This window comes from Mastigoproctus giganteus, chromosome 3 (genome assembly GCF_048544385.1).
Source record: "Mastigoproctus giganteus isolate SK-2022 chromosome 3, ASM4854438v1, whole genome shotgun sequence".
Lineage (NCBI taxonomy): Eukaryota > Metazoa > Arthropoda > Arachnida > Uropygi > Thelyphonidae > Mastigoproctus > Mastigoproctus giganteus.
The window spans coordinates 210570444-210597068 of record NC_143577.1 but is presented as its reverse complement, the minus strand read 5'-3'; the positions used below and the strand labels follow the sequence as shown (position 1 = coordinate 210597068).

The following is a 26625-nucleotide window of genomic DNA, read 5'->3' as shown; positions in this document are numbered from 1 at the left end:
ATATCTCCCCCCCCAAAAATAACTTTCTCCATGCTATAAAAAAACTATTAGTAAATATTCTTTAACACTAAAAAAAATTTTTTTTTTTAATATTGAACCACTAGATGTGTCTGACCTACCACAAAACAAATGTCTGTAATAATTTTTGAAATAAACTATTTTTTTTTTTTTTTGGTAGTAGTTGTTGGCACATCTGCTTCTGTGGCCATAATGCACCGCCCAAGGTTTTTTGCAGTACTTTGATCCAAGCCAGAGGATTCGAACCCACGACCTTTGGGTTGCTAGGTACTAGTTACTTTAGCCGGGTGGGTAAACTATTTATGAGTGGCTGCCTGTATATTTTTCTGTGATGGTGCTGTTTTACTATCACTGTTATAATATAATATATAACAGATTACCTTGTGTACAAGACTTGTTTTTCTGAGCTTGTAATTCATATTAGCACAATTACCCAGATTACAGATGTGTACAAACCATGCATAATCAAAATGTTTTTACGCCAGCCTTCCTTCATACTTAAAACATCAATATTAGTTATTCCATGTCACTCCAAATATTCTGACTGTTGGAAACTGGTAGAAGTGCCAGAATATATTGGAAGGTGACACTGAATGTAGTCTTGGGTTTAATACTTTGCAACTGCAGTAACTTTCCAAAACTGTAAAGTTCAGCTTTGCAAAGTTTCTGTGCAGAACAATCATTTTTGCTAGAAATTTCTGCACAGTCAAACATTGAGCAGGTGGTGTGAATGAGAAGACAATCTCCCAGCCATTTTCACCTTTTGTTAACATTCATATAGCAAATGTGTTATGTACTCATTAGAGAACCTACACTTTAATATGAAAAAGCTTTTACTAATATTCAGATAGTGTAGATTAATTTTTGAGTCAGTTTTATAAATGTAGGTGTGGTTAAGAAATTTCAACAAAAATCTCAAACTTTATTTCATTCCTTTTCAAAAAAAAAGCAATAGAACAATAGGTCTTTTATTCAACTATTTACAGAAGTTTCCACTAAAGTAGGTAACAAGGCAGCTTTGTTTAAGCAAACAATCGAATGGATTACTCACCACTCGTGAGAACAGGCAAACAGCTGTATATCAAGCAAACATTTTGAAATTTGTGAGAGAAAAGCTGCCTTCTACCAACTTCTTCCAGGGGAAAGTAGAAGAGAAGTGTGAGCCTTAAGTAACAGCATTTTTCAGCAACATACAACCTATGAGAGTAATTTCAAATTTGTGAGCTTGCACCTTGAGTCTCCCAGCTAAGTCATGGAACTTGTGGTAACTTTCCACATTATCATAATAAGACATACACATATGTTCAGTTGCTGAAAGATGCTATATCATAAATGCATGCAGGTAACTGCACAACAAAGTTAAGGCTGCAAGCAACCTTGTACTGGCTTTAGACTCTGCTTAGAATTTAGACAATACAAATATATCAATTTTAAATTTAAACAGTATTCAGTTTAACATTGAGCAGCATTCCTTAAGAAAGTCAAATAATGATTTAAAAAAAAAAATGAAGGACCAATGCCTAACCACAAAGATGATGCATAATTTCTAATCGACTCAAATTAGAAGGAAAGGTCTGAGATACATAACAAGTGATGTCACATAGGCAAAGCAATTGATGAAGGCTAAACACCCACCCCATAGTAAATGGAAGAACATTACATGTTTTCCATTTAAGGAAGGAATAAAAAAAACTGTCAATTTTGATATAACAGCAATAAATTTCAACAATAAAGCAGCCAACTACTCAAGTCCATACTTCACATTTAGAAAATGTAAAATTAAAATTTGTCATGGGTTAAAATTAAATTTAACTACAGGGGTAAAAACTTAAAGAACAGAATTTAAATCTTGCCTTCACAAAAGTAGCAGCCAACACATTAAAATATTAAAACATTCAAAATAAAAACTTGAGGTAAGGAAATGACAAAAAGAAATACTGCCAACTACGCAACACGAAGAAATTGCTGCCTTTTTTCTTATCTGAGTACAAGACCACTGATCCAGCAGTGACGAGTGCTATTGCATTTGGCAACAAGTTGTGCCATAAAAAGTCAACATTTTATAAACTTTTCACAATGCATGAATCTATGTATGTCATTAAAATATCAACTGATATTATACCAGCTGCTTTTAACTACAGCCAAAAATATTCTTTAACAATTCCTGAAATCTCGATCACAAATCCAGTGGCCAGAATACTGTAATGCTTTTGAACAACTGATGCTGCATTTGGGTCGTACACAATTAACATTATCATCAGTATCTTTCTGATTAGCATAGTAAAAAAATGCCATTTTCCAGCAAGGAAAATGACGGCAAAAACCTGTGGTATATCAAAATAGTATCTTTGTGCACAGCATCTTAAGATTTAAGGCACCTGCCATTATAAAAGGTTTTTGGTCCACATGTAAAATAAAACATACAATGGCATGCTTACAGAAATACCTTGCTGTAAGCTGCTACTAGAATTGTTGGAAGACTACAAATGTGCAACTACACACTTTAGTAAATAAATCCATTTCTCCTTGTCTCACTAAAACTTAAGCAGAGAAACAGCCTGCTCTCTGAAAGTGGAGAAAACTAAGTTATAAATTTCACGTACCACTTTTTTTTTTTTTACAATAACCCAGGATACTGCATCATTTGCAGTACTAAACTCTCCGAAACTTGAGAGTTTACGTTGGCACCATGAGCAAATGGACAACAATCTTGTAACTTCTGAAGTCCTGCAGAAACTATACTCAGAACAAATAAAACTGGTATCTACAAAATAAAAAGTAAAAAGATTATTGTATTTTATAACAGTTTTCCTGTCTGACAGCAGAACAAAGATGACATTAACAAAATTAAATTAACTCATTCTAGAAAAGCAACTGCTCTTAAATAGCATTAAGAATGAAATATCAATACAGAATATTTTGCAACCAAACAATAATATTAACTTTGATACCAGTCAATGTGCATATCTGTAAAAGAATGCTTACGGGTCTTGTTTTACATATTCTTGAAGGAAATACTGGAATTTAGGCATTTACTGCTAAATAGCTGCTCAAATATATATCCTCCTTCCCTCCAAAATTGCTCATTAGCATCTGGAATTAATCATCCTTTTAGTCAACACTTATGTCCATTGATGCCTGTAGCAGGATCTTTGTTTCATTTTTGTTGCAGGGATAAAACCAAATGGGTTTTCTTAAAACTGGTCATAAACTTTGCAATAAATAGGATAGATTTGTAAACTGATGTTGGCTAAGGGGAAAACAATTTGTTGTGGGGAACCTTCAGTGCACTGTGGCAGCTGTTTTTAGTAACTTTTGCTTCTCACCACAACCATACCATGTGCCCTTTCTGTCAATCATTATGCATATGATAGTTTATCTAAATGGATTCCCAGTAGATGGTTTCATGAAATTTAAAATTTCATTTAGAATGATTTGTTAATCATATAGGCTATATGCTCTTTTTTTCTCCCTGAAAAGTAAAAAACAGCATCCATTAACAATAAATTGTCTTTCATGTATATATGAATGAAAGCAGAATAAAAGGAAATCAAAGTCAAATGTTTCTTCAAAGTGACTGATAGGAAAAGTCACAGGATACTGTTGAATTGACAAGCAAACATCACTGAATAGGTGGTACTAACAATTCATTATATGGCCAGCACAGCGAAGTTTTTTTTTACTGGTGCAGAAAGAATGAAGAGAAAGTGTTTAAATATTAATGATAAAGTTAAGATTCTTCATATTGACCAGGGTCTTAAGAAAAAAGATAGTGGAGAAATATAGCAATACCTGCAAGCAGTTTATCTATAATTTTAAAAAATCAGGAATCAATTTTAAATGCAAATGAAGGAGCAGCAGCAGAAGACAAGAAGTGAATTAAGTTGTGTGTATACAAAGATGTTGATAAAATGGGTGCAAATGATACATGAAAAGAATATAGCAATATCAGGTCCAATAATTAAGCAACAAGCTCGAAATTGGCACACTCTTGGACATACAGGATTTTATGCAAGCACCACAGAATTGTGGAAAAATTTATTTGTAGAGAAAATGCTGATGTAAGTGAAGAAGACTGCAACAATTGGAGGAACAATACCTTAAAAGTGGTTTGGTTTTAATGTTGACAAAATGGGTTTATTCTTTCAATGTTTACCTAATAGAACACTTAAAATGATAAATCTTTTGGCAGAAAGCAAAAAGAATCACTGCTTGTTGAATATGAGAGGAAGTGAAAAATTAAGACTTAGTCATTGGGGGAAAAAAAAAAAAAAAGTTTTAGAGGCACAAAATCATTGGAAGTTTACACCTTTAATAAAAATAAGCATGGATGATAAGTGATATTTTTAAAACTAGACAAGCAATTACTGACAACTCTCCAGCACATCCTGTCAATATTTCTGGCTAACTTCAAAGTATGAAGTTGTTTTTACCACCAAACATAATGTCAAAACTCCAGCCAATGGACAAAGGCATTATTAAAAATTTTAAAATTTCATTATCAAAAGATAAAGACTATCAATACATTACAAGAAAACAGAAACTTGGAAGTTACAATAAATCTTAGAGATTGCATCTCCAAACTGGCAAAGGTTTGGACAAATGATGTCAGTGAATACACTATTCAGAATTGTTTTTCTGAAAGTGGGATTTGCATTCAATACAGAATGTCAGCAAACAAGATGAACTGCCGCTTTCACAATGGAAAAACTTGATGGTATTAGAATTGTCTGGAAACACTGAAAATCATAACACTGGATGGTTATGTTTACATAGATCAAGATCTGGCTACAACAGAACATCCAAATAAAGATGAAATACTGCTGAACAGTGTTAGACACGACCATGATCACAAAGAAATTAACGATGAAACTGAAGTCACATCAGAACAAACCATAGAAAATTCAACTTGCAAAGAAATGATTTGCACTTTTAAAACATTTTGTCTGAGTCTACAGTTTTATGAAAATGTTCCTGATAATGCTTTTAATGCTCTGAATAAATGAGGTTTTAAGAATCTGACATTTAATTGTACTATGCAAAAGAAAATTAACCAATTTTTTTTAATTTGTAATACTTACCCAGAAAATTGTATAAACATAATTTAAATAAGTACGTTTTTGAAATAAAATACTGTACATAAAAATAAAAAAAAAAGTTCATTTTCATAACAATTTCCAATAAAAAAGATTTTGTATAACAATTTCTCTATAATGAATTTTCTCGCTGGATTTATTGAATTCATTATAGGGAAGTTTGACTGTACATACAGTCTTCAAATCTCAATTATCTGTTGCTTTAACCACTAGGCAATCTCAGTTTACCTAATTATTTGCTTTACAATTCCTTTCACTTTCAAAGCAGTGCTTCTGCATATGTCTGCTCTGATATTCTTTGTTAGAGATTTCCTAAATTTGTATTGGGATATTGCAGGCACTGTTCCACTGTGGAACAGTATCAAAAGTGGTCCAAATTTTGCATTGAACTCCTTTGTGACTAATTCATAGTACCTAATCAGATTGGTCAGGCATTTCCCCTTAGTAAATCTCTGTATTGCTTCCCTCCCTATCAACTTCATTACTTTGTTGGCACAAAAGTAAAGTTCACAGGTTCCCCCTCTGATTATTGACCAGAGAAGAACGTGCACACACAGAAAGGAAGGACAACCCTGAATCTAAGGCATGAAGCCCCAAGTACATTTACTTTTAGCTTCAGTAATTTCTCTTCCAATTATCATAAAATCATGCAATTCACAGTTAAAATTGTTATACTTCTGGTATTCCTTTCAATAAAAAACTATTTCATGTGTGAATGTAGTCAGTAATACCCCGAAGTTACGCGATAGGCGGGTCCGATGAAAATCGCGTGTCGAATTGCGTAAGTCGGGGTACAACTTTGCATATAAATACATATAAATTTTGCTTAATTGGGACCAAGGACTAACAAAAACACTAGTTTAGAAGAAAAATATTAATAAAATTGCAGTTCTTTATACATATTAATACAAAATATGTATTAAAAAAACAAATGACTTACGTTAAAAAGTTATTTCGATGTCAATGGCTTCATAAAATCTAACAAATTCGTCTGACGACACAGCGCGTTCTTTTTTTCACGCAGAATTTCTTCGTAGCAAGCTAATAATTTTTTTTTTATTCCTTGCTTTGTAGCTATAATGCGTTCTTTGTTGGAGTCTATGTTTTCTAAAAATTTTAAGCCCTTTACAATTGAGCCCTTTTCAATTTTCAACCTGTCGAGTTTGCAATTGTCATGTGCTTTTCGCCGTTGCTTCATTTAGGCTTGTAGCACGTGCAATATCACATGGTCTTTCATTTCGCTCAAAGCGTTTCACAATTTCATATTTTTTTCTCTATAGACAGAGGCGGACTGGCCATAAGCCTTACCGGGGAAACCCCGGTGGGCCAGTGTGATTTTGGCCATAAACCATAGTATGAGGCCACTAAATTTTCCCGGGTAAGAATTTTTGAACCAGTCCACCTCTGTTTATCGATAATTGCTTTTCTTTTTCTCTCAGAATCTGCAGTCTTCACCAGGACGCTTCCTTTTCACACCTTTTAATTAAGTATTTTACTCATTTTTAGGGAATAAAGCACAATTACAAAACGAGGAGGCACGCTTGATACGCATAAACAAAGCTGCGCGCATGTAGCAACTGAATATACAACACCATAAAGGCAGAGATACACTATTAACACCTCACATTTCTAGGGGTTACTACCATAAAACAGTAAAAATCCAGTTGCGTTTCTGCTAGTGAAATCTGTTATAAACTGGTAGTAAACTATCTAATTGCATTTGCGATTATACCGATAGTTTGAATTGTTGGTTTTTACGTTATTATGGTGAAATGTGTTTCCCCTTCACTGATATAAAAAACATAAAAGCAGCAAAGTTGAATTTTGTTCATCTTTCGCTCTCATTCTCCGCCGTCGCACCATATATCGATAACATATGAAAAACGACCTTGAAGATAGTGGGCGGCAGCGTTGCCAAACGAAAAAAATCGAGAACCGCATAACTCCGAGTTCGCGTAAGTCGGGGTATTACTGTAATTCATAGTACCTAATCAGATTGGTCAGGCATTTCCCCTTAGTAAATCTCTGTATTGCTTCCCTCCCTATCAACTTCATTACTTTGTTGGCACAAAAGTAAAGTTCACAGGTTCCCCCTCTGATTATTGACCAGAGAAGAACGCACACACACAGAGAGGAAGGACAACCCTGAATCTAAGGCATCAAGCCCCAAGTACATTTACTTTTAGCTTCAGTAATTTCTCTTCCAATTATCATAAAATCATGCAATTCACAGTTAAAATTGTTATACTTCTGGTATTCCTTTCAATAAAAAACTATTTCATGTGTGAATGTAGTCAGAAAATATTTATTCATTTTGTCAGCAATTTGTACAGGATCATAAATAGTGATGCCAATCATATTTAGTGAACCAGTGGGCTTATCCTGTTCCTTCCAGTATTAACACGAGCAATTAAAAATAAAAAAATTGCTACTTTTTTTTCTTCTTTTCCTAGGGGTTTCTCAACCTGCCTAATCCCTGAAGTAACCCAATCTCTCTCTCTCTCTCTCTCTCTCACACTCACTTTTATTTCCTGCTTAGGCTGAAACTTGAACAATCGCTTATTTGTTATAAAAACCTACTTCTCTGAATATTTATTTAGCAATTGCATCTGGTATCAGTTGGTCCCACTAAAGAGAATTTAAGAACTAAGCACTGTAATCACCTTTTCAAAAGCAAAATATTATAATGGCATTAGACAGTACAATAATTACTGCAGTTTTTTTTTTAAAAAAAAACTAATATAGCAATTAGGTTTTTTTGTTTTAACTGAAAAAAAAAAAAGTTAAGGAAATAAGGATTAAATTACTCAATTCATGAATATAGAATGAAAAAACTATAAGATGAAGGTAGTTTAAACCACTGGCTGTTCTTCAGTTATAGAAATTTACTATTACAATAATTTCTTTTAGTGTGAACTAACAAAATATATCAGCAAAAAAGATGAAAGAAATTAAAGCATGCATAACAAATGTACATGCAAATTGCAGTGGTCAGAATTACAGACAGCACTAAACAGTCATATTGAAACTTCACCTCAGCTGAAATTGTGCATGTAAAGATTGTAACATATCAACAGAGGTACTTTCAATCCTTGGTGCATGAAGCAGCACTAAGGGTTGAAAGTAACTCCAGAAAAAGGTCAACACTATGTTACAGTTTTATACAAAATTGTAATTTTTAGTTACCAATTCCAATAATTATTAAAACAAAATGGATAGGAACATTCAAAATTCAGTTATCATGGATAACATCATTTAACAATGATGTTATCCATGATAACTGAAATGTAAAAGGGGAACTGCCAACACATCAAAATGAGCAGATATTAGGAAGGGTAATCAAATTCCTTGTTCTCTTCCACATGATCTTTATTAGGATAGTAGACTACTTTTTTTGGGGTTTTTTTTTTTTTTTTGGCTCATGCTGTATAAGCTTGCTTTCTTGCATTGTATGACTCTACAAATGTTAATGCTAATAAAAGCAAGAACAAAGATATGATTGACAAAATTGATTTAAATCAGCAATAATTTGAGTACCATCCTTGTCCTTGCAATTTGAATCCAACTGAATTAATCTCAGCACAAATAATGTCAAACAAGAAAATATAACCTGACCTTAACTTGCTGACATTGAAAATTTAACCTCATTCAGTTACCTCTCAGTGACTGGCAGAAATGCACTGATTATACCTACAAACTTGAAGACATCCTGGGAAACAGATGGAATTATACACGTTTGACTATTAACAACATAAGTGATGAATATTATACAAATTTGGACAGGTCTAAATTATCCATTTTTTTCCAACTTAAGATTATTAGTCTTATGATCTAAATTTCACTGCTGCAACTCTTGACTTCCATAAAGCTGGAGACTGGATACTTACTGGCAGGAAGAAAATAAATTTTATTGGCCAAAACCAGAGGAAAATAGATTTGAGAAAAAGCAGTTTTTTTTTAAAAAGAGATTCAATAAAGATAATGTACAATAGTTTGAAGATCTTCAGAAACAGTAAAAGTTTTGTTTACAACAATGACAGCTCTTCAGACTTTGCTATCAAGAGCATTTCCAAAACTGCACCAGAAAAAGATTGAATTTAGTTGTTTTTTCCCTTCATCTTGTTGAATATTCTCTGATACTCAAGCATTACAATGAGGAATTATTAAAATGTAAAGAATGACTTCGGATAATGTGTTATACAGCAACACTCCGCATAGCACTGATAACACCGAAACTGTTCTGTGAAACCATGCTGATTGAGGTATAATTATAATGGGTTTTAAATGAATGCGTACCAGAGAAACAGTCTATAAACAAATTACAATAAATCTATAAATGATTTGTACTTGATAGCCAATTAAAAGGATTTGAAATAAAAATATTGCAAAAATTTTATTAATGAAAAGGTAACATTGTGAGATGAGAAAAAAGCTGTTTATTTGGATATTTCAAAAATGAAGTTTGGCGAAGTCATCTCTTCTTTTTCCTCGGTCTTTGCAGCATTGAATCCCATCTTATAAAATTTGCTGTATCTGGATGCTACATCCATAATTGCCTTGCAGGTCATGTCAAGCCCCAAAAAAAAACTTTCAATTCTGCTGAAAATTCTTTTGGTGCCACTTCAGAATTGTTTTCTTCTTCTTCATATGCAATTTTCTCTTCAATTTCAAGGAGAGTTGCATCGTCTAAGTTATTTGCATGTGAGTCAATGCAGTCATGTACATTGCAGTGTCCAAAGTTTTGAATCCCAAGTCTTTCCTGATCTTCACAATGTCTTCGGAAATTGTCTTAATTTGCAATTCAAAACCAATGAAATCATTTGCTAAATGAGACAAAACATGCTGCCAAACATAACGCATGTTGTTGGCAATGATTTATAACCAAGATGCAAATACATTTTCGATCGTATTTAAAGGGGTACAAAATAAATTGTGAAATGAAAAGTTTGAAAAGCTATCACGTCATATTTTCAGGATGGAATTAAGAATAACTGAACACTGTTGCCACTGACTGCCTGAGGGGACTACTAGCATATGTGCAGCATATATGAGACAATAGAGTTGGCACTGCAACATATATATAGAGTACGTGTCTAGGCAAGTTTTCTGATATATGTCCCTATATATCAGAAAACTTATTCACCACTGTATTCATAATTTTTCATAATAGCAATTGGTAGGTTCTGCATTAAAGTTGATACAACTGATCTGCAAATTATTTCTTTACCTTCAGTGATACTGAAAAGTACTGGAAGCCATGTTCTCTAAACAGTGTTACTGGATAATGCAATATGATTATATTTAATTTTAAATATTTAACTCTTCTTAAAACCCAGTCTGGCAATTTGCCAAGTATGAACTGTTTGGAGCTATCAGACTTTAGACTGCCATAAGGAAGGAAATGTGCCTCTGGCATTCACAACTGAAAGTTTCTGGCTGCTAAATAAGTGCATAATTTATAAAATTTATTCATGATGTCATTCAACTCCTATGAGTTAATATTTGAAGCTATATAGATCATACCAGCATTCAAATCACCTCAATGGCAATACAAACTTTTTTTTTTCTTCTTTTTAAAACTACATGAATAAAACATCTTACAGTGAAGTTTACTGCATTAACCAGTTCTGACATTCGATATTGTCTTTTATTTCTAGATTAAAAATTTACTTGAAAACATTCTTTTCAATGTATATCTTTAATTAACATACAATTTTTTTTTATTAATCTTTATTGCTTTTAAACTGAGGAGTTTTCTTCCCTGGGCTGTATCATATGCACTAAAAATGAAAACCTACAGAATAAAAATGTTTTTTTTTTGTGGCCAACTAACAATTATAGCAAACTATTCTCAGTTGTTTTATAACAGCCATGTTTATTAATGAAATTAAGGGGGGAAAAATACAGAATTTAAGAAACTTTATGGTATTAAGGCAAAGAGTTTGCTTTGTGGTATTATTAATTTTTGTTTTCACATTTGATCCCAGAACAATTCAGATCATAAAGTTATAAAGTCCTTTGTATCATATCTAAAACAATTATCAATTCTAATAAAATAAATTATTCAACAAAACATAATAGAATAATTTTGAAAAGATCATATTTCAATGAAAACATGATCTTCTGTGATATTTTTTTTATCAATCTTTGCTTCTGCCAAGAAGCAACACATTAAGTTTGATTGTTGAATTTTTATAATTTATACAGGGTGGTCATAATTAAAGTATTCCTATTCAGAGCTCTCTGTAGCTCTAAGTAATAAGTGGAATGGCACCACAATTAGTAAGTAAACTACTCAAGGCATGGGGAGAAGGATCCCGTAGGGGGGAAAAAGTCCCAAAATCTGCCGATGGGGGATAATATGGCACTGTACAAGAGGAAAGACGTGACAAAGCATCAACAAATAAGACAAACCTTAATGAAATTACAAATTTTTTTTTGCAAAGAGCATAAATAAAAAGAAACAACTAAACTGCCAGAAGAAATAGTTTGACAGCTCCAAACTCACTCTGTTTACTCCCGATGGTCAATGATGTCGCTGATGGTTTTCGATGCGATTACCATTGTTCTGGACCAGAAATTGCATTCAATGCACAGTGTGCTCGACTGCAGAAAGCAATATCTCTGGAGTAATGTTTTGCAGAAGCTGCATTACAGTGTCCTTTAAGACAGCCAGGTTAGGGACACTTCTGCAATAGACATTGGCCTTCAAAGTGACCTCACAGCAAAAATCACAGTGTAGGGTCAGGTGAACATGATGGTCATGCAATGGGAAATGAAAAACTGACTCTTTCTGCAGCAAAGTGATGCCGGAGAAGCTGCTGTACTGGTCGTGTGATATAAGGAGCCCCATCTTGCAAAAAAAAAAAAAAAAAAAACTCATCTAGGCATCCTCTTTGCTCCGGTTGAGAAATAATGAAACTGCTCAGCATGTGAGATCTTTGTGCTGTAACGGAACAGGTGGCTGCTCCTGCTGGGTGCAATTCCTTGAAAAAATCATGGCAATAGGATGAAATTAGAAGTCACCACACCAGCTGGTGATGTTTGGCAAGTGCAATGGGATTTGCTGAATAGCATGCAGTGCTTCTGAAGCCCATATTCGGCAGTTTTGAGTGTTGACAGTCCCATTGAGATCAAAATGGGCCTCATCTCCCCAAAGAATGCTCCATGGCCAGGCATCGTCCACTTCCATTCTGGCCAAAAATGTTAGAGCAAATGCCATTCGTTTTTCAGGATCATCTCTTTGCAGCTGCTGCTGGCGACTGATGTTGTATGGATAATATTGGGTTAGTTTAAGAAGAATTTTCCACACAGTGCAATATGGGACATCCAATTTCCTCACTACTTCCCATGCGCTGCTACTAATTCCAACAGCAGTATCCATGGATCGGTGGACAATAGCCATTGCAACTTCCTCTGCTACCTGAGGTGAAACAGGCTTCCTTCCTATTCCAGGCTTAACAAAGGACAGAGTTCCCTCAAATTTGTTAATCATCCTCCTAGCTGCTGCAGCTGATAAAGGACCTCAACGTAAGTTCTTACAGCATCTAAATTCACACAGAGCGGCCGCTGCATTACATCCATTAATGTAGAATAACTTCGCAATTAAAGTGCAATCAGGCAGAGTGAGATGCATTGTTAACAATAAAACTTGTAGATAAATAAAACTTACAGAATATGCTTGCAATGTTCGTGTTGTGCTTTTATAGCTCTATGCTGCTGGATAAATTAATTCAGTTTTATGCAAATTTTCTGCTCTTTTAGGTCTTATTTTTCAGCTTGGATTTAAAAAAAAAAAAAAAAAAAAAAAAAAAAAAACTTTAGTGGCGGTTCAGTTTTTGTATTTTTGCAAAAAGCACAAAAAATTTTGTAATATATGCCATATTATCCCCTATCAGCAGATTTTGTAACTTTTTTTTCTTAAACGGGATCCTTCTCCCCATGCCTTGAATACATACTAATTTTGGTGGCATTTTGGTTATTATATAGAGCTACAGAGAGCTCTGAATAAGGATACTTCAATTATGGCCACCCTGTACATGCATAATTTTCCTTCATCTTTTGTGGCATCTCCTATAGTAAAATGTTTCTTTAATTTAAATCATAATTACCATAATTATCCAAGGGCATGTTCAGTCACACTGATACAAAGAGACTCCAATCTGGTGTTTATTTCAGGATCATTGGCAGAATCTGTTGAAATATTAATATAGGAGTCATTTAATAGAGGGAAAAAAAGTAGTAAAATTAATGGTTACTTCCAACAAAAACAAAGAATCATAACTCCATATTCCAACACTGGGATGATTTGGGATTGGAAATTTTAAAGATGAAAGGTATGCAAAGGCAACCAATTATATCATTTAAAACTACTGGCCAAATCATTCCTTGAAGATGGCAAGGGAGAAAGTTCAAAACAGAATGTTGGTGTTCATCTAGAATTTTTTTTTTTTTTTTTTTAAAAAAAGAAAGGGGCACCTTACATGGTAAATCAACAATCAATTGTTTAGAGTTAAATCTTATTCAGTTCAAAATCCTCATGTATGTTATTTTAATTATTTTATCCCGAATTTAAAATAATTAACATTATAACTATACAAATAAACAAAAATAAAATAAATATTGATACTAACAACCAAGCATGTGTTCATAGCCATAAGTCTAGTATGTCTGTAGAAGTGTGTTCACATGCCGATTTTCATGAAAAATCTCGAAACTCTGCAGAGGGTGCATGGGGAAAAACTATGCACCTCTGCCTGAGGTTTGAGATTGGCCTTACATGAGGACTTAAGAAATTCCTTTGGTGGTTGGCCGGAATGTATAAGGCTGACACAGAGTTAATGAGCACTAAAAATAAAAAGCCTATTTTGTTGTATAGAATTGAATTTTTGCAAAAGTTGTAGAAACTTTGTCAATGAAAATGTATCTAAAAATATCAATGTGGGAAGTATTTCATATATGATTTGTACAAACTGATAGATATATGAACTGACATCTCAAACTAACTGCTAGCTTATAGAAATATACAGACTAGTAGATTAACAGCAGCTGCAAACAGAGGTAAAAGTGATTCTTGCACTGACACAGACAAACTGACTGGTACCTATGATACATGCAGCAGCCTGGAAAGAAAGGTGTCAGGGATTACAACTAGGGTCCACATGGGACAAGCAAATACATGAGTTATGCATTACTAAGAGCAAAAACAGGCACACATATAAACTCATTAACCAAAAACACATTATGAGCACCCATCTCCATGAGTGGCAATATCTCACAGCACATAGGCAGGACATTAGCATTAGCAGAGGCATATGATGAAAGAAAGCAAGCTTATTCAGCATCAGCCAAAAAAAAAAAAAAAACACTACTCCCATTTCACCCCTCCGTTCATTCGAAATACCTGTCCAGCTGAGCCTTAAATTTATTTAGGCTATCAACTTCAACAACAAGCGATGGGAGTCTATTCCACAAACCAACTGCCCGCTGGCTAAAGGCAAATTTCCGCACATCTATCCGACATCCGTCCTTCCTCAATTTGAATTTATGCCCTCTCAGGTGATTATTCTGAGCAAGAGGAAGAATCCCATTGGCATTGAGCATGCTCAAGCCATTCAAAGCCTTATACACCTCTATCAGATCACCTCGCCGATGCCTAGTTTCCAGGCTCTGTAATTTGCAAAACTTAAGCCTTTCTTCGTAAGAGCAACCCTTTGTTCCATTCACTAATCTTGTTGCCCTTCTCTGTACTTGTTCGAGCAGCTCTACATCCTTCTTGAAATGAGGCCTCCAGACCTGTATACAGTACTCAAGGTGTGGCCTGACCAATGCCTTATACAAGGGAATAATCACATCCTTATCCCTGCTAGAAAAATTCCTGTATATCATTGACAAGACACCATGAGCTACTCTTGCAGCTCGTCTGCACTGCTCAGAGAACTTCATATCTGCCTGCACAATTACCCCCAGGTCCTTTACATTCTCTACCACTGCCAGCCACAGAGTTGATACGTTGATCTGGGGTTACTGTTTCCCATATGTAGTACTTTACATTTGTCAATGTTAAACTTCATTTGCCACCTCTCAGCCCATCTGCTCAACCTTTCCAGATCCTGTTGCAGCAGCATAGTATCAGTAGTGTCCTTAACAACCCTGCCAACCTTGGTATCATCTGCAAACTTGGACATTAAGCCTGATACACCATCATCAATATCATTTATAAATACAGAAAACAACAATGGACCCAACACTGAACCCTGAGGAACTCCACTAAAACATTAGTCCACGTTGAGCAGTGTCCATTGATTACCACTCTCTGTCTTCTGCCACTCAACCATCCCTTTATCCATAGCAGCAATTTGCCTCCAATGCCACACTTCTCCAATTTGTGCAGCAGTCTTCCATGCACAACAGTATCAAAAGCCTTTCTAAGATCCAAATATATAATATCAAAGTTATTCCCTGCATCCAGTTCTTTTGTGACTACATCATAGTATCCAATCAAATTGGTCAGACAAGACCTGCCCTTAACAAAACCATGCTGTGTCTGAGCTATAACTGAATTCTTGTCCAGATGATCCTGCAGTGCTTCTTTAACCAGTGCCTCCATTAATTTTCCTGGAACCGAAGTTAAACTAACAGGTCTGTAATTACTTGTGTCAGCCTTTGATCCTCCTTTGTGAATTGGGGTTACATTTGCACATCTCCAGTCCATGGGTACCTCCCCTGAGTCCAAAGAAGCTCTCATAATTATGGCTAGGGGTTTGCTTACTTCCTTTGCTGCCTCCTTTAATATAACTGGATAGATCCCATCCACCCCTGGTGCCTTTTTTATGTTTATCCTCAGCAATTTCTCCTCCACTTTCCCCTCAGTTATTAGAAAATAATCTAGCTCACTGCCAATGTTTACTTCACCTACGACATTCCCCTTCCTGAATAACTCCTCATGTGTGAATGTAGATGCAAAATACTCGTTTAGATTGTTAGCCACCTGAGCAGGATCCTCAACTGTTGAACCATCAACATCCAGTGGACCAATCTGATTCATCCCTTTCCGTCTTGAGTTTAAATAGGTAAAGAACTCTTTTCTGTTTTTCTTTGCGTCCTTTGCCAAGGATTTCTCATAATCTGCCTTTGCCTGCCTAATTTCCTTTGTGACTTGGTTACAGACCAACTTATATCTATCATAGGCTTCCATGTCACCCATTAATTTGTATGTATCCCATGCATTTTTCTTCTCTTCCATATGTCTCATTAGTTCATCTGACAACCATTTAGGCCTGAACCTTGAACAATATTTCTTGGTTGGTATGTAAAGCCTGGTAGCTTCCAAGATTAGTTCCTTGAATGATTCCCATTTTGAATTTGCTGTTGGTAACATCATCAGTTGGTCCCACTGTATAGAATTTAAATACTGTCTCAGACCATCATAGTCGCCTTTACGAAAGCAAAAACCCTTCCCTTTGCCTCTGATGGTAGTTACCTCCTTGAGTAAATCCCACTTCAGCACACTGTGATCACTGCCACCCAGTGGTTCCTTTATCTGCAGATTCCTAATGCATGAAGAATCACTACTGATAATCAGATCAAGAGTATTACTCCCTCTAGTTGCCTCCCGAACATGCTGATGTAGAAAACAATCATCCAATAAATCCACAAAAGCCCTGCTAGTGTGTGAGTGATCAACCCACAAATTCCAGTCAATATCTGGGAAATTAAAATTTCCCCATTATAAGACTCTCTGATTTACTGGCCCATTCTATTTCCCTGTACAGTATCTTATTATACTCATCAGAGTCATTAGGCCTATAGCACACTCCTACTCTCAATTTTGATTTACCTATGCTTATGTCACACCAAACTGACTCGACACTGCACTGTCCATCAATGTCGACTGGCTTCACTTCCTTGGATTTTATGTGTTTTTTTAACTAATAGCATAACCCCTCCTCCCCTCCTGTCCTGTCTATCCTTTCTATACACACTGTACTCCCCAAATTCCAGTTCTGCATTCCTTATATCTGTGTGACACCACGTCTCTGATATCCCAACAATATCTGCCTTTGATGTTTTGAGCAATACCTCAAATTCATCAAATTTATTTACTAAACTCCTAGCATTGGTGTACACGCAAGTATACCTGCACTTGTTTTTATTCTTAGCTACCCTAACACAACCCATGTGTTTACTTGTATCACAATGACTTCCAGCAGTCTCTGAAATATCCTGCATCTTGTTTTTCAGGCTTCTGCTCATTCCAATAGAAGCAGTGCAAGAATCTCTTTCACCTCTGCCAGTGGCTACTGTTAATCCATTAGTCTTTGTCTCCCCCCAAGCTAGCAGTTTTCCGACCCACCTAACACTGCCTCAATAGCATCAGCAAATATTCTTGCACCCTTTCTATTTAAGTGTATCCCATCCCTGTAGAAGCAATCTCTCCTGTTAACAAGTACATTCCAGGCTGAAAAAAATTCTACCCCTTGAGCCTTGCACAATCTTTCCAGGGCCGAATTGATCGACAAGGCTCTCATCATATACTCCCTCCTATCGTGTCTGGGCAGAATTGCAGACACTTTCAAATTTAACTCTACTTCACGGCTTTTTTTCAACAGTGACCTGTACTTGTTAAGTAATTCCGCTGGTCTCCTACTCTTAATGTCATTAGTGCCAACGTGTACAACTATATCACCTTTTGTGCCCTTAAAAGATGATATCTGCTCTACAACGTCATCAACCCTTGCCCCTGGCAGACATACCCTGGTCCTGTTCCACCTATCCTTTTTACAAAGCATGTTCCCCGTTTCCCTGACAATAGAGTCACCAACAACTACTAGTTCCTGTGGGACCAGCGCATTCTGCCTTGGGGGCTGCCTCTGTGTTGCAAGATGACCAAGTGCAAGCTCTGGCGTTGATGTGGGCAGCTGAGAGCTTGATGGGCCCCTCAATGTATTTCCTTCGAGGGCATCCACCCTGTCCTTCAAGGTCTCATATAGGCCCATAACAACGCCGAGTTGTCGCCTAATTTCCTTGCACTCCTTGCATCGTGCACACACAAAGACATCCCCCATGGCAGTATCATGTCCCGTACCCGATTGCTCCGCAAACATCAAGCAAACAGTGCATCTTAAAAGGCTGTGATTCAGAGGGCAACTGCCCCCCTCAGTTCTCCCTGAGTCACAGCACTCCCATTAGCTTGAGCCTTTTGCTTTGCTGCTCTGGTCAGAGTCATGATTTCGATTTAAATGTCAGTAAAATTACAATTTCAGAACAAAATTAAAACCTTAAACTTGTATCTTAACACAGTTATAACGCTATATTTATTTTTCAGTATCGAGTGTTATCTATGAGTTCCCTTTATATAACTTCCGTATCAAGTATGTATTAATTATTTGTTACGTTTGTACTCTAAGCCGTTATATATATATAGTTAAAAGAACAATTTAATTGACAATGAAGTTTAACAAGATTAATAGATCTACTGATTAATTGACAATATTATATTATTCACTATACTATACAAAGCTAATGCTATCGAATTCCGGATATGCTGTATCGCGTTTCAGTAACGAGTGTTATCTACGAAATCCCTTTATATAACTTCTGTATCAAGTTATGTATTAATTATTTATTTTTACTAATTATATATGTTCCGTAACCTAAGTGATTATATGTATAGTTAAAAGTACAATTTAATTGCCAATGAAGTTCGACAAGATTAATAGATTTACTGATTAATTTTCACGTAACAATGGCGGCTGTTTATGAACGGTAAACACGTGTATTTGATACCCTTTCCGATACTAAGTAATACCTACAAATCTCTATTAAGTTACTTTAACTTTAAGTACCGTAAATAGGAATATAAAGCTACTCTAGAAATAAGTTAATATGTCAATTTAAACTAATAAAGCAGAAAATAAATCAGAAAAAAACTTCTCTGTTCCAGTAGCGGCAGAAAGGCACGTCCGCACAGGAAACTCTCGTACTCAAAAACATTACTGACTGGCACAGCATATACAGTGCTGGCATGGGCAGAGCCTGTCACTTTGTCAGTATGAAGCCCAGGGACAGAATCTCAGTAGCTGCAGGCATTATTGGTTTTTTGAGGGTTTGCATAGTGAAGGTGTGGCATGAATGGTCTGAAGAGGACACACAACCACCCAACATGCCAGGACAGGAATATCACCACAGGCTGAGAGTCTAAGTGAATGGCAGTTTACCCATGCTGTCTGGGACAACAGATGGCTCACTATCCCTCAGCAGACTATAACCAGGTCACACAGAGAAACATTTGCAAGCACACCATCCAGCAGATGATCTTGCAGATATGCAACCTGTTCATGTGCCCATGTTGACCAACTGTCATTGGTACTTCTGTGCAGTGGGCATGAGACTACCATTTCTGGACATTGGACAATTGGAAAAGAGTTGCCTGGTCTGATGAATCAAGGTTCTAGCTCACTCATATTCTACAGCAAGCAGGTGAACAGCTGCAACTAGACTGCACGGTTGAATGAAAACTAGTCCGTATGTCGTTGATTTTAAAAGTTTTTCTTAAGACAGGGATGTGTTGTATGACTTGGCTTCTTAGAAACCAGCCAGAAAAAGTCATCTGCACATATTAAATCACAGTTTAAAACACCACAATATTGGGGATGTACTGAAAGTGCTCAGAAAAGGAAAAGGGAGGATAGATAGGTACACAAAAAAAAAAAATATATATAAAACAAAAATGACATAAGATGAAATATGAAAGGAAGCACTTGGACAGCAAAGGTATCTCTCAGGGGCTATAAACTATATTTAATACTTTTGTGGAGAGAAGATGATAAAGAAAGTACCTTCTATCAGGGAAGTATCACAGGTAAGTGTTGGAGTAGTTTTATTTCATAGTGGATGTCACCTGGCCCAATGTCACTTGTTTGGGTAACCAAGAATGTTTTTTTTTTTTTTTTTTCCCTCTCCCCTTTTAAGTCCAGGAACTGTGGGGAGAATAATATTAAAGTAGAATTGTTTTTGCAAAGGTTTTTTCCCCCCAGAGTATTTGCAACTGCAGTGGGATCAGCAATTTCCACATCGATTGCATTCTAGGTTAACAGAGGGGTATGGTGGATATTTTCTGGAACTTTTGAGCTAATAGAGTGGGTTATAGATGAAGTAAAACTGATCCAAGATTCCCTTAGATTGACACCAAATGTGACAAGTGCATATTTAAAGACTTAATTTTCTGTAATGGGATATCAGTGGAATATTTCCCACACCTTGTTTTGGCCTTTTCTTGCTGCTGTACATTCTGAATTACACCAAGGTTTGGCATGTGGTGGAAACAGTGTATGTTTTCAGAATTGCAATTGCTGCTGCATGAACAATTAACTTCTGTAATGTTCATAACTGCATCATTGATGGGCTCCTGGCTGACTTGTGATGTCAAACTGTGCAAATGTTGAAAGGCATTCCAGGCAAACCTTATCAAACTTCCACTGCAATATCCTTGACAGTCTTTTCTCAGCTAAGGACAGATATTACAGGGAAGTGATCACAATCATAGAGATTTTCTTCAACCTAACATTAAACAAAGAGGAGAGAAAGGGAACATAAAGATAGATCAATGATTGTAAACGTATGGGTAGGCATGTTTAGGTTTTTTCTCACACTTAGAAGAGAGATCTCATTTTCGAGCATGCACTATTTTATGGTCTTTCGTTTCAGTGTCTGCACTACTCTAAAGGGTAGTATATCCATTAAGATCTCCTAATAAGAGAACAGAAATAGGCAGTTGCATAATAAGATCATCAAGGTCTGTCTGGGAGATGTCGATCCTAGGTGGAAAATATACAGAACAGACTTAAAAGAAATTCTAAAAAAAGAGGAAAAGCAACTGCTTCTATACTTGTAGTAAGAGCAATTATTTGGAAATGGATATGATTACCAACTAGGATGGCAACTCCATTATGAGCATGACTGTCTTAGGCTGACATTCTGCAAAGTAAGGTCCTCATTTGCCATTAACTGCAAACACAGACAAACTGGCTGGTGCCTATGAAGCAGGACCTTTGTTTTCCAACATTCAGAATCCATTACAATTCCATTGTATGAATTTGACCATTATTTGGGCTTGGTAGATCTGTTTGTTGGCTTCCAAAGTGCTGAGGGCTTAGTTTTTTCTCAGGCTTTGATTTATTTTTTATTTTTATTTTTTCAGAATATGTGTGCTGTCCTGTATCTCTTCCCTGGCAAAGAGATCCAAAACTGAGTCATCTAGTACCTCTAACTTCTTCTACATTATTACTTCCTGTATTGTAAGGAGCACATCTGCTTTTCTGAACTTTTCTTTATCACTGTTTTGGTGATTGTGGAGCACTGGAGGGATGGACATAGGAATGTCAACTGACTGTTTCTCTGGGTGGATTTTGGCTGAAATAAATTTTTAACCCTAGTAAATGGCCCACTGTATGGGTAAAAATCCCATGATGCCAAATTAAGTATATTTCTCAGTTTCAGAAATGGGAGCAAGATGATACAGCTATGTTAAAAAATTGTTGCCCAAGAGCACTGCTTAATGCAGTTGAACATGCAATAGTACATCATTATATTTCAGAATCAATGTGGGTCTGATGTGTATTTTCCCTTCACTTTCTGGATTTTGTTTTAGAAGTAAAACAAATTCGCAATTCCTTTTGGCTTTAGACAATATGTATAAGTAGATGCATGTTTAATGGTTGAGATCAGCCATGGGGGGAAAACTTCATTAAAACAAGGAGGTATCGAACAGTTCATACCCTGACTCAGATGCAACACCAGTAGGAAGATGCAGTTTTTAACATAAGTTGTCTACATATTCAATAACTAACGTGTGAAATTTCATTCCCGTAAGTGATAGTACTCCAGGGGTGGAGTCCAAAATCTGAGGAAGGCTGCTATGGTTAACGAAGTGGAGTATCGAGCAATGATCAAGTTTCTGCATTTCAGGGCAAGAAAGCTCAGGAAATTGACAAAGAAATGAAATCTGAGTATGGGCAGAATTGTCTATCCTATGACACTGTAAAAAGGTGGAAATGGGAGTTCCAGGGCAGTCATACAAGTGTCTTTGATTAACTAAGCGAAGGAAGGCCATCAACATCCACAGACAATGAGATGGTCACAAAGGTTGAGCAGCTGGTGCCGAGTGACAGATGTGACAATTCATTTCGTCGCAAATGCCGTGGGAATTAGTTATGGGTCTGCCCACAGCATTTTATATGACCATCTGCACGTCTAAGGTCTCTGCACAATGGGTTCCAAGATTGCTGACACCTTTGCAGAAGCAATGTCAAATGTTCTTGCCAACTGTTGTCGTGTAATGCAGATGTTAAGAACATTTTTGATCGATTGGTGACAAATTACAAATGCTGGGTGTACCAGTATGATCTGGAGACTAAAGACATGTCAAAGCAGTGGAAGCAGCAACACCTCCCCACCTCCCAAAAGGGCAAAGACCACTCCATTTGCAAAGAAGGTGATGTTGTCCATGATTTTGGACAGAAAAGGGGTTATCCTGACAGATTAGCTACCTCGTGGTTCCACATTTAATGGAGAATACTACAGAAATCCTTTGAAAGTTATGCAATGCCTTGAAGGTGAAAAGGCATGGAATGTTAACCAAAAGGTGTCCATCTTCTGTCAGACAATGCACTGGCTCACACGGCCGTTGCCATAATCAACTTTATTGCCCAGTGTGGCTTCAAACTACTGCAGCACCCACCCACCCTATTCTCCTGATCTAGCACTGTCAGACTTCTTGTTTTGAGAAACTAAGAAACCATTGTGTGGATGCCACTTTGATTCGTCTCAGGACATTATCAATGAAGTGGAATCGTGGTTTCAGGCAAAATGCAGACTTCTATGACCAAACCCAAATTAAATAACTGATCCACAGATGGGAGAAATGTGTTACTATACTTGCAGGGTACATAGAAAAGGATTAAAGTTTCTGTGAAGTTTCTTTCTAGGGCTATTATTTCTAGCCAAGGGTACAAACCTTTTGATAACACCTTGTAAGCATTGTTTTGGGCTTTTTTTTCTGCTGCACATTTTACATTCTACTACAGTTTTGGAAATGATAGAAACTGGGAAGATGTTTTTGAAATTGCAGTTGCAGCTACATGGATATTTTCTGAAATGTCACTGCAACATCGTTCAGATCCTAAATGACTGTAGTCATGTCAAAATCTGTCAGATGTTGGAAGGCTATTCAGTCAACATGATCAATCCTCTACTAAGTAGAATAGTTATGGGGAAATCACTTTCATGTGGATTCTCCTGTACCTCCAAAGAGAAGACAGGAGAGAAAGGGGGCAGATAGATTAATGGAAGATACATGTAGGCATGTGGAAAAGGTAGCAGAATACAAGGGATGTCTGTCCCAGATGACAAATAGATGGCACAAACCCAATAGAAACGCAAATGCAAGTTTAACTGATACTGCCTGTGTTGAGTAGCAAAGGCTGAAACGAAATGGGGGTCTGGTTGCCCATAAGGATAGCAACTTCTCCATGACTGGGACCATCGTTATTTTTATCCTTACAAATGCTTATGCAAGCTGGAGTCATTTGTTTTTAGATAGTGTCTCTCCTGAAATCAAAAGTAAACTTGTTCCTGCTTTTCTATTAGTGCCCCAATGGCATCTATATTTTGCCAGAATCCATGCCAATGGCTATATTCTACTGTAGGAATGCAGCCATCATCTGGGCTGGGTGGATCAAGTACAACCAGTGCTCAGTATAAATAAAGTGTAATCTTGGTGGACTTCTCTCTTCATTTTTTTTTGGAAAATTGGCTATTGACCTATGCCTATTTCTTCCTCAGCAAATGAGTGCAGACAGTACCTCTTTCACCTCAACTCCATTACTTTGTTTCAGGATGTACTTCGGTTTTCTGCAGTTTCCTTTTACCAGGGTTTTGGTGGAAAAGGGGGGTCCTCCTGTGCAGGTTTTTGTGAGGTAAAAAGTGCATGATAAGAGTAAATGAGATTTAAGTGAAATAGTCTTCACTGTGTTCTGATGGAACATCATCTTGAAACCTGAGCATATGAAGGTTTCTTGCAAGTGTTGTTATCACACTTAAAGGATTTGGTCCATATGGCTACAGTGGACAGTGAAGATATTCAACTGTGACTGAATTAAGAGACTGTATTGAAAATAAGGATGAGGTTTTTTCGTGGGCAACAGATTCTATCCCTACATATGAAAATGTGTTGTACTGTCACTGTGCATTTCCAGTTCAAAAGGTTTCCTCAAAAAGATCCCACACTGAGATGTTTGGAGATGAGTTGTCTTATGGGATGTTACTATAATTGGCATTCCCTTAATGGAGGTGACTGAGCTGTTGAGTGCTTCTCACATTTTGTTTAAATGTGAATGTCCTCCAGAATGCAGATGTTTTACAACTTTTGGACAGCCTTCCTTCTGAATAAAGAAGGGTGACATTTTCCCTATGCGTTTTTATCTTACTAGAAGGTGAGTGAGCTAAGTATCTTGGTGATGGACTTGATAAGGTTTCAGTTCTGGACTCTTCACCCATCAGACCCCAAAGGGATATCTGCTACTCAGCAAACAATATATACATTTGGGAGTGAACATCTGGGTCACTTGAGCACCATACCTGCATCTTTGCTTAGCTAAATCCTGTCCCTTGCAAGTGAACACCAGCTTACTGATCTTTGGCAAGCCAAAATGGTGTGTTGAAGCTGTGCTCCTCTACCACTTGAATTCTCCTTTCCGAGTTTTCAGGTGTTGTAGCATATGAAACACGTCCAACTGATATGCTGTGTATCCCATCACCAGGAACAGATGCCCATATCGAGGGACAGAGCACTCAGATTTCCAAGTGCTAAACCAGGTTACTGTAGTCAAGTACAACCAGTGCTCAGTATAAATAAAGTGTAATTATCATAGCCTATCAAATAGTCTAGAAAATTAAGTCTAATTGAAGTTAGTCCCAGAAAACTGACATTGTATTCAAGAGGTATCTGGACACCTTTTACATTTTCTGCAAAATGTGCATTATGGCTGTTTTCTGCAAAATTCTGTAAACTGTTCTTTGTCCGTTTCTATTTTATTTATTGTTCCCAAATAGTCTCAACTGCAGGCATACACTGTGAGTGATATGGTCAGTCTATCTGCATAGATAAAGTTTACTAAATTTGGTATGTTTTATAAGAGTTTAGTGGCAAAAAATGTTTAAAGTAAGGATCAAAATCCTGCAGAATACCATATTCTTGTTGAAATGGTTGTGAATCTTGGTATCCAATCTGAAAGGTTTTTAACAGCATAAGTTTTTTATTAGGAGTACAGCAGGTGACTTCTAAAACCATAATCATGAAGATGTTTTATAGTTCTACACCTCAGTCACTGAAATAATTTTTCAGTGACAAGGAAGCCATTATTAGATGTTAGTTAATGATGAAGTAAAGCATTTTGAATATTGTTTCTGCTTTTGAGGTCCAGGTTAAATCTCTATTGAAAGATGATTAACAAGTGTCCAGAAACCAAAATTGTTAACCAGTTTAAGGTTTTCCAACACAGGTGCAGAGAAAACTTGATTGTATATTCCATGTTTACTCCTTTCTGCCCCAGGGTAATGGCCCTTTTTCTCCTGTTACTGGCCTCACCACATATTAATAGGGACTGTCACCAATGGTCACACAATGAGGAGAAATTGAGTTAGTTGTATAAGAAAGACATTTCTTCTTAACAAGCCAACTTCTTTATTTTAAGATGCTAACAATTTTTTTTTTTTTTGTTTAATGGGCATACTTATTTTAATACAAATTATGCAGATAGTTAAAATGATAATGAAGGGATATTTAATTGAAGCAATCATCATTTCATAGAAATGAATTAAATAAACAAGTCAGATAATTGAGGATACAGGTGTTCTCACCCCCCCTTTCCCCTACCATTAAACCTATCTGTTCTTTCATATTCTTCAACTCTTTATGAAACTGGTGAGAAATTAAAGAAGGCTAGATCTGGCTACAACCATACTGACTGTAGCCACAATAAACAAAGCAGTTCCCACAGAGACCCAATGGGACCATAATTGAGAGAAACTTCTATTCTTGCATAAATCAAACAATTAATAAAAGGATGGCTGTTTTTTTTTTTTTTAAAACAAAGCCTTTTTTGCTAATCTCGGCTTCCAGTGACCAGTTTTAGTAGTAGTGGCATATGATGCAAGAAAACAAGTGTATGAGCTTATGCAGCATCAGCCAAAAAAAAAAAAACACCATTCCCTCCAAATGCCTGTCCAGTTCCTCCTTAAATTTATTTAACCTATCAACTTCCACAATGAGAGATGGAAGTTTGTTCCAGCTGCTGGCTAAAGGCAAATTTCCACACATCTATTCTACATCTGTCCTTTCTTAATTTGAATTTATGCCCCCTTAGGTTTGTAATCTGAACAAGTGGAAGGATCCCATCAGAATTCAGAGCGCTCAACCCATTCAAGGCTTTATACACCTCAATCAGACCAC

The 26625-nt window shown here is 36.3% G+C and overlaps 1 protein-coding gene across 3 annotated transcripts in view; it reads right to left on the bottom strand.

The window, feature by feature from the left end:
- Nucleotides 1-997: 997 nt before the first annotated feature.
- The window catches only part of smg (sterile alpha motif domain containing protein 4 smaug), a 522350-nt gene continuing 496722 nt past the window's right edge, over nucleotides 998-26625 (bottom strand). For all 3 annotated transcript variants that reach the window (XM_090369606.1, XM_090369605.1, XM_090369604.1), the window contains 2 exons: nucleotides 13226-13307; nucleotides 998-2782 (listed from right to left, as the gene is read on the bottom strand). In XM_090369606.1, the coding sequence (XP_090225732.1) occupies nucleotides 13231-13307 (77 nt within the window). In that variant the 3' untranslated portion in view covers nucleotides 998-2782; nucleotides 13226-13230. The remainder of the gene's footprint in view (nucleotides 2783-13225; nucleotides 13308-26625) is intronic.